Below are 7421 nucleotides of genomic sequence, written 5' to 3'. Positions count from 1 at the left end.
AGGAGAGGAGAGGAAGGGAAAACTATTCTAGTCTTAACGTAGCCGAGAGAGAGTGAAAGATTCCCGTGCTCAGCCCCCTTGGAGCCACCCGGTTCTCCCAGCGGTTGTGCCCTGCCGCCCAGGAGCCGAGAGGCGCTGCTGTGGGGCGCCCGCAGCCGTGCGGGCGGCGGGGAAGCGCCGTCCCGCCGAGCCGAGCGGCCTTGCGGCGGCGGAGCCAGCGGGGCCTCCAAGCGCCTGCGGCAGGGGAGAGTCGGCTCGGCGCGGAGCGGGGCTGGGGCGGCGGGGCTGTGCCGGGCTCCTCGCCTCGCCTGCGGGCTGGCGGCCGTGGCCCCGGTGCGATGCGAAGCCGTGGCGGCGCGGAGAGGTGCGCGCTGCTCTCGCCGCCGCGCTCGACTGCAGCAGCCAAGGGAGGGAGGAGGTGGTGCTGCTGCGAGCAGGGTCCTAGGGGGACAGACAGAGTGCGAGAGAAGACGGAGAGAGAGAGGGGGAGGGAGGGAAAGAGAGAAGGAGGGAGGGAGGCGGGGGAAGGAAAGAGGGAGGGAAGGAATCGGCGATCCGGTGCAGCGTCCCCACTCTCTCTCCGCTGCTGCAACTCCTCAACTCTGCCCGTTCTTTGCCTGGACATGTCTTAAGAAAGTTGGATCTCTCCCTCCCTTTCGCCTTCTTTGTTTCTTCCCCTTTTTGTGTGTGAGGGCTTTTTTTATTTTTATTTTTCTTCTTCTTTTCCTTCTCCCCGTTTATTTTTCCTTCCCAGCCTGGAAGTTTGGAGAGGCGGATGGGTCGGAGCCGACATGCCGCGCTGTGGCGGTGGGGCCGGGCGCCGCGCTGGCTGCGCGCCGGGGCCGCGCTGAGCGCCAGGGCCGCCGCGGGGCTCACGCTCTAGAGGCGTGTGGGCATCGGGGGCTCGCGACGTCTCCAAAGGACGAAAAGGAAAAGGAGGGAGGAAGAGTGCAGAGATGAACTGAGCTGGAGCAGACTTTGTGAGAAGAGTGCCGAGTCCAGCTGGTCTGGTGAGTTCTTTGTTTAATGAGTTTATTATCAGCAGGGTGCTGAGAGGGATGATTCCCGTGAGAGTTCTGGTGCTCTATTTCGTTGCGTTACGGAAAACAGTCTTGTTCTTCGATTCAACCTGTAGTTCGTAACTGTATAGAGTGTGTATGTTTATGTATATATCAATATGTATATATACCCACATACCGACTGTATTCAAAGCTACGTGTACCTGGAGCTGAGAGCACCCCCAGCTATACCGCCCTTCACGGGGAGAGCGACGCTCAGGTTTCCGGACCCGAAGCCCTGCAGCCGGAACAGGGCTCATCGCCGCGGGGCTACGGGCTCGGCTCTGCTCTGCTCCGTTCGGGGGAGCCGGAGCCGGCTGCCGCGTCTGAGATCCGGGACTGGGAGCCGCGCCGTGCCCGGCCGCCCGTGCGCTGTGACGCGGCGCCCCCTGCCCGCTCGTCGCAGAACTGCGCTGCCGCCGCCGCCGGGCGGCCGGTGCCCCGTACCCGGGCCGGGGGCTGCCGCCGCCGCCCGCGGAGAGAGTGCGGGAGCTACGGTTGCGGGCTAGTGACCCTGAGAGCCCGCGCTTTCCGACGGGGTCGGTTCCCTCTGACCTGCAGCCCCGGGAGAGCGAGGCTGTGGCTGCAGAAGGGCCCCTTGCGCCGCTGGTTGTATTTATTTATGTGGCTAGTAAAAGACGTGGCGGGGCTTATGCGCGGCAAATGCACCCCCGCCGGCGTCACCTGTCTGCAACCCGACTTCGCCGTGAGCCCGTTGGGACGGGATTTCCCAGGCAAACGTTTGATCATTATTAAGTGTGATCACTTATTAATGAGCGGGGAATCCTTCGAGGACTGTTTCGGTATTAATCTTTAACACGGGGCTGGCAGGTTGACAGACATCCCTTCAGCATGACTCCGGCAGGGCGCTTTTCCGCCCGAGGTGGCCTGTACCCCCTCCGCGGGCCGGGGAGCGGTCGCCGCCGCGCTCCCCCAGCTGTACTGGCCCCGCACTCGCTCTCCTCGCCGCTGTTTTTCCCGACGCCAGAGCAGGGCGCCGCTCTTTATAGCGGTGCCGGGGTGCCGCCACTCGCTTTTGGCTTCTGCTGAGAGACCTCCTTCCCTCCGCCCAGCCGTTTAGCGGCGGTTCGCCCAGCCCGGCCCCAGGGTCCGAGGCGGTGAGGCGTGAGTCCAATCCCGCCGGCGCGCCCCGGGGGCGGCAGCCCGGCTGCTTGAGGGAAGGGGAGCGGCCGCCGAGGCGCTGCGGTCGCTGCTGGGCGCTCCTTGCTGCCATCGGTGCGGGCGGGGACCGCGGGACTGTCCCGGGCACTCGCTGCTCCTCGGACGGCAGAGGACAGCGTGTTCCCGCGGGCTCTGACGGCCTCCCTCGCCATCCCCGTAAGACATCCCCGGCAGCAGCTTTCCGAAGTTTCTGAGTAGCCTGTCCGGGGGAAGATTTCGCCCCCCACGAAGCCGCCTGCGTCCCTGGACCGGCACCCGCCTCCCTGCCGCCCCGTCGGGCTGAAGCGGGGCGAGCGCGGCTGAGGTTTAGGAGTTCCCCCCAACTCCGGGACACCAGGAGGAACAGCTTGGGCTGTGCTTCGCCCTTCCGCCGCTCTCCTTCGCGTTTGGTCCGTCCACGGCGGGGTCTGGCCGGGGTGCGGAGGCTGCTGTCGCGGAACGCCGCAGAAACGAGTTCCGGAGAGGCGGCCGTCCAGCGCCGCGGAGGAATCTGGCGGCGGGGGGCGCCGCGTCCCGCTGGGGGCGGGGAGGCACCGGCGGGGCGCTGGTGGCCGGCGAAGGAAGGGGGGAGTGGCGCGGCGGGCACCGTGCGGGGCTGGCCCCGGTCCGCGCCCCCGCCCCGCAGGCAGCGAGCCGCGGAGAGGTGAGGCGCTGGGAAAGTTGGGAGAAGTTTTGGCCGTGGGGAAGGACGGGCGGGCAGCGCTGGCGCGGAGAGGGGCCGACCGTGCGGCACGGACCCTTCGGGAAGTTGCGGCTCGGAGGCGAGGGCGGGACGGCAGCGGGGCCGCCCGGAGGTGCTGTGCGAGCGGCCGCCCCGTGCTGCGGGGCCGGCTGGAGGCGGCTGCGGAGCGGCGCCGGCCCCCTCCCCCTGCCCCCGCCGGGCCGGGGTGGCCGCCGGGGGTCGTGGGCCCCGCCGCCTCGTTGCCCCCCCGCGGCCGGCGGCGGCCGGCCGGGCTGGAGCGGGGCCACGCTCCTCTGAGAGCCAGCAGGAGTGTAGCGGGCAGGTTGCGCTTAAGTTGGGCAGAGGAAAACGGTGCTTTCCCCTGGGGCAAGGTGTCTGCGAATGCGTCTGATGGGCCATTGCAAACTTCATACCCGGGTGAGCCGGCAGGGGCGGTTCGCGGCGAGCGAGAAGTACCTTGGGGTGAGTTTCTTCCTTTGTTCACACTTCACACCGCGTTCCTCGCCGGAATTCTCCGAAAGGTAAAGGGCAGCGCCCGCTGGGACGCGGCGTTTGGCAGCGGCTCCCCGGGAGGTCCTGGCTCGACCCTTCAGTCGGCTTCTGCTACTTTTCTTCCTCTTTAGGGCAGTTGAAACAGAACAAAGCTATGTTTGAAAGATGCGCTTTTTAGTCTCTTGTGTCAATAAGCGACGCCGTGCCTTACTGCTGGTAGTATCCCCCTGTTGTAAACTTTTTTTTTTGGAAACGCATTAATGAGTTGAAAAAAGTGCTGCCTTCTAGCAGCAGCTTTTCCTACAGTTTAAATACTTGCATACAAGTTGTTCTAGGCAGTTGCATAGGAAATATACCTTTATTATTTTACCACTTCTGCTGTCTCTTTGTAAAAGAAAAGAATGCTGTGTATTTCCCGTTTGCTTTTCTAACCATGCGGAAATACTCAGCTATATAGTGAGTAAAATACCTTACTTTAACGCTGTAAACTATTTTATTTTTAAGTTTTTGATTTGTTCTGTGTGAAATCCGAAAATCTTGCTTTTAGGAGACTGGAAGGTGAACTTTAGTAGTCACACCAGTGATAGGATAGTCGGTTTTTTTAACTCGGCATGCTAAAGAACTTTATATGGCTAAGTTAACCCTGCTGTCAGTGCAAGTAAACAAGTGTAAATGGCTTTAAACTCTCAAAGATTTAGATTAATTTTAGATTTAGATTAATTTTTTTTAAGTTTAAAAATGAATTCAAGATCAGTAAAACTATTTTTGTCATCACAAATTTTAAGGTGTCATGCTAAATTTCGATCAAACTCTCATTCACAGAGATTGGAGGTCTGCTTTTCCTTGCATAGCTAGTGAGTTCAGTATTAGATACACTACTAAGTAACTGACTACAGATAAATAGTCGAAATTCTCTGTGTGAATATTTGTTTCATTCTGGTTTCAGAATCTTTACCTGCTGTCTGAATACAGCTGCTGCATTTTCCTTTTAACAACAAAGATCTGGAAAGCATAAATCAAAGTATCTTGTGAGATTAACTCACAATGTGGGGAATACAAACATAAAACTTACTGGACTTCAGTCACAAGTTGAAATTGTTGTGTTAATCTCTGCGACAATGTACATTTTTTGAATTACTTACCAGCTTTGCTAAAGTAATGTTACCATACACTCTCATCATGTGTTAATTTTTTGAATACCAAAACAGACAGACACCCTCCCTCTCAGAAATGCAAAATACACTGTTAATTCTTTTGATTGGAAAGTTAATCATGTTGAAACAGCTAAACCTGGTGATTTGTCTTTTTTTTTTTTTTTTTTGGTCAGACTACATAAATAATAGCTTTTAAACAATTGAAAAAGCAGTGTAACCACAGTTAGTGCAGCTCGCAGAGTCACCCGATCTCTTATAGACTGCTACGGCAGGAATCCTGTCATGATGGTTTAGTTACTGCCAAAATAACTTTTCATAATGCATTTCTGTCAAATGGCATTAGTTGGGTATGCTGATTAAAAATGACTGTTAAAGTAAATAGTTGATGTTTTGCTTAGTGGAGACAGTGTCAATGACTTTACAAATCAAAGAAGCTAATGCATGTATGGGGTGAAACCCCCACTACATTTGTTAAAAGTTACTGAAAGATTTCAGTAAATAAGTGCAGTGGAAACAGCACTAAAGAACCTCTTTTAGTCCTCAGAATGTCCTCGAGTGTCCCTAGAGTGGTGTAATAGGCCATGCTCACAGAGTCTCATTCTTATAATGAAAATTACGTAGCTTAGTCTTACAGTAGGTTCTTCTGGACTGAACTAGTAATCTTGCTGTAGAAAAACGATAGCAAAGGGACTAAGACTCATTGGGGTGTGTGGTCTGATTTAGGTTCTTTTTCTACTTTTGTTTAATTGCTGGGGAATAAATCTCTCAATGTATGCTCCCCATTGACACATTAGGTAGAAGAGAAGCTTGGTTTGGTCTTTTTTTTTTTTTTTGCTTGCTTGGCATTGAAATTGCTGTTTACTAAATTCTGTATTTTATGCCTAAAACTTTCAAATCTCAAACTATAAACTTTTAAGTCTAGATACTGTAATGTTCTTGCTAGGATAAGCAGTCTTTTAGATGACTGCTATCTTATCCGGTCATCTTAATTTGTAAGTTATCAGTTGGAGCTCTGCTAGGCCCAAGATTATATTTATTCTTATCCCTTTGATGTGAAGATACGTTGTACTTGTAAACTGTATTAGTATTTTTTCCTAGGTACAAATATGTTAAAGTTTTGATGTGTTAATAATTATGTTAACGTTGTAACGAAGTATTAAAACTGTCTTATGTATCCCAGTGTCAAATATGCATATAAATAAAAATGACCTACATATGTATATACATAAAAATAGCTGAATAATAATTTCCAAATAGGAAATCAAAGTTTGTCTGAAAGTAGGTTTTCAGAATAATACAGTGTGCACTTTGTATAACTTAGAGCTATGATGTTTTGTTAAGCAAACGGTTGCCTTTTGTGTTGAAAATGGAATCAGAAAATCCTAAACTGGTCATACTCCAAATTTAGGAGTTTAAAGTGTAGCCTTTGACTAAAATGTTTCTGAAATGCAGTCATTCTGGCACCCTGTAATGAGCAATCTGAGTTTATATCTAACACATTATCACTTTATCTTAACACTTTCAAACTTTCTTCTAGTAGTTAGCTGTCCTTACAACTGGCATTGTTTAATACTTTAGATATTTACCAAGACTATATCATGTTGACTTTTGGGTAATCCTAGATCAACATTGTTTATTTTCTAGTATCTTTGTAAATTATGACAAGATGGAAACAGTGTCACATAAGATAAATGACTAACTTGTTTTTACCTACCATGGTTAACTGTTCAGTTGAGAGATGCTTTTAAGCATTGATTGTGATTCAGCAAGTCTTGGGAGTTGCTGCTGAGGAATGGATTCTCTTACTGGTTGTTGCGTCATTGTTTGTAATAAGCTGCACGTTGCCAGTTCTGAGCAGACTCCACTTGAAGCTGTTACAGAAGAGCAGCAAAAAGTGCTCAAGGTATTATTGCACAAAAAAATATTTACAATCATAGTAAAACCTACACATGTGTTCAACTTTGAATATTAATGAAAAGTTTGGATACCTTAAAGAAGTCTAATGCATCTTCGTGTGGTACACCTGTGTCTAATGTGCCTGAGATGTGAGGAGCAGATGATAAAAGGTACAAATAGATACAATGTTTCACATAATAAATATACCACTTCAGACAGCCTGTTGCCAAACATAAGTATAGGCAATGACTTAGCAGGTGCCAAAACATCAGAAAGAAAGGGGTTTTGGACTTCAGCATAACTCATTATTATTATTAGTTGTAGTAGTAGTAGTAATAATAATAAGTGCTAGTGTAGAAAAGAGGGAAAGATCTGATCAGATCAGCATAAGGGCTGATCATTGAGTAGACTTTGATAATAGACAACTTCAAAACTTCCAGCAAGATGGAGGAAAAAAACCTGGTTTTGTTGATTGCTTAAAAATGATGTAATAATTTCTTAACATGGCCAGTTAGACTTTTAGCCTAGTCTAAAGACAGCTTAAATTGCTCAGAGTTTGTGTATGAGAGTTTGTTTGTTTTGTTTGGGGTTATTTTGGTTTTAAGCAAATATTTGTTAACTTGGCAGTATGTTAGGGGATGAAGCCCTGGAGAACCAAGTGTCTCTGTATTCCCAGGACATATCATAGCCTGGGAAGAAAAGTAGATAGGGGAGGAATAATATTGTTAACCCATTGAAGTGGTTATTGTTCCAACCTCACACTCATTTCCCCTCTAAACCTTTCCTTCATCTAGTGTTAAGACCTTGTAACTATTGGTTCCAGCTAGTGACTTGCTTTTAAAAGCTTTTATGCTTTTTATTATTTGCTTATTCGCTTTTATTGTTTTCTATATTTATAGATTAAATCCTGTGACTTCATTGCTAGATTTGGAAAACAGACACACTTTTTTTTTTCTC

General features: G+C 50.1%; 1 protein-coding gene across 10 annotated transcripts in view; it reads left to right on the top strand.

Moving 5' to 3' along the window:
- Window positions 1-548: 548 nt before the first annotated feature.
- FAT1 (FAT atypical cadherin 1) overlaps window positions 549-7421 on the top strand; it is a 106120-nt gene continuing 99247 nt past the window's right edge. For 3 of the 10 annotated variants that reach the window (XM_064652711.1, XM_064652706.1, XM_064652707.1), the window contains exon 1: window positions 3065-3384. In XM_064652711.1, the coding sequence (XP_064508781.1) occupies window positions 3304-3384 (81 nt within the window). In that variant the 5' untranslated portion in view covers window positions 3065-3303. Of the gene's footprint in view, window positions 1011-2735; window positions 2884-3023; window positions 3385-7421 lie in introns of those variants that run through there. The other 7 variants (XM_064652705.1, XM_064652704.1, XM_064652709.1 and 4 more) reach the window with 6 other exon arrangements.

The sequence above is a fragment of the Pseudopipra pipra genome, chromosome 4, assembly GCF_036250125.1.
Source record: "Pseudopipra pipra isolate bDixPip1 chromosome 4, bDixPip1.hap1, whole genome shotgun sequence".
In the NCBI taxonomy this organism is placed as follows: domain Eukaryota; kingdom Metazoa; phylum Chordata; class Aves; order Passeriformes; family Pipridae; genus Pseudopipra; species Pseudopipra pipra.
This window is presented reverse-complemented; position numbering and strand designations above follow the sequence as displayed.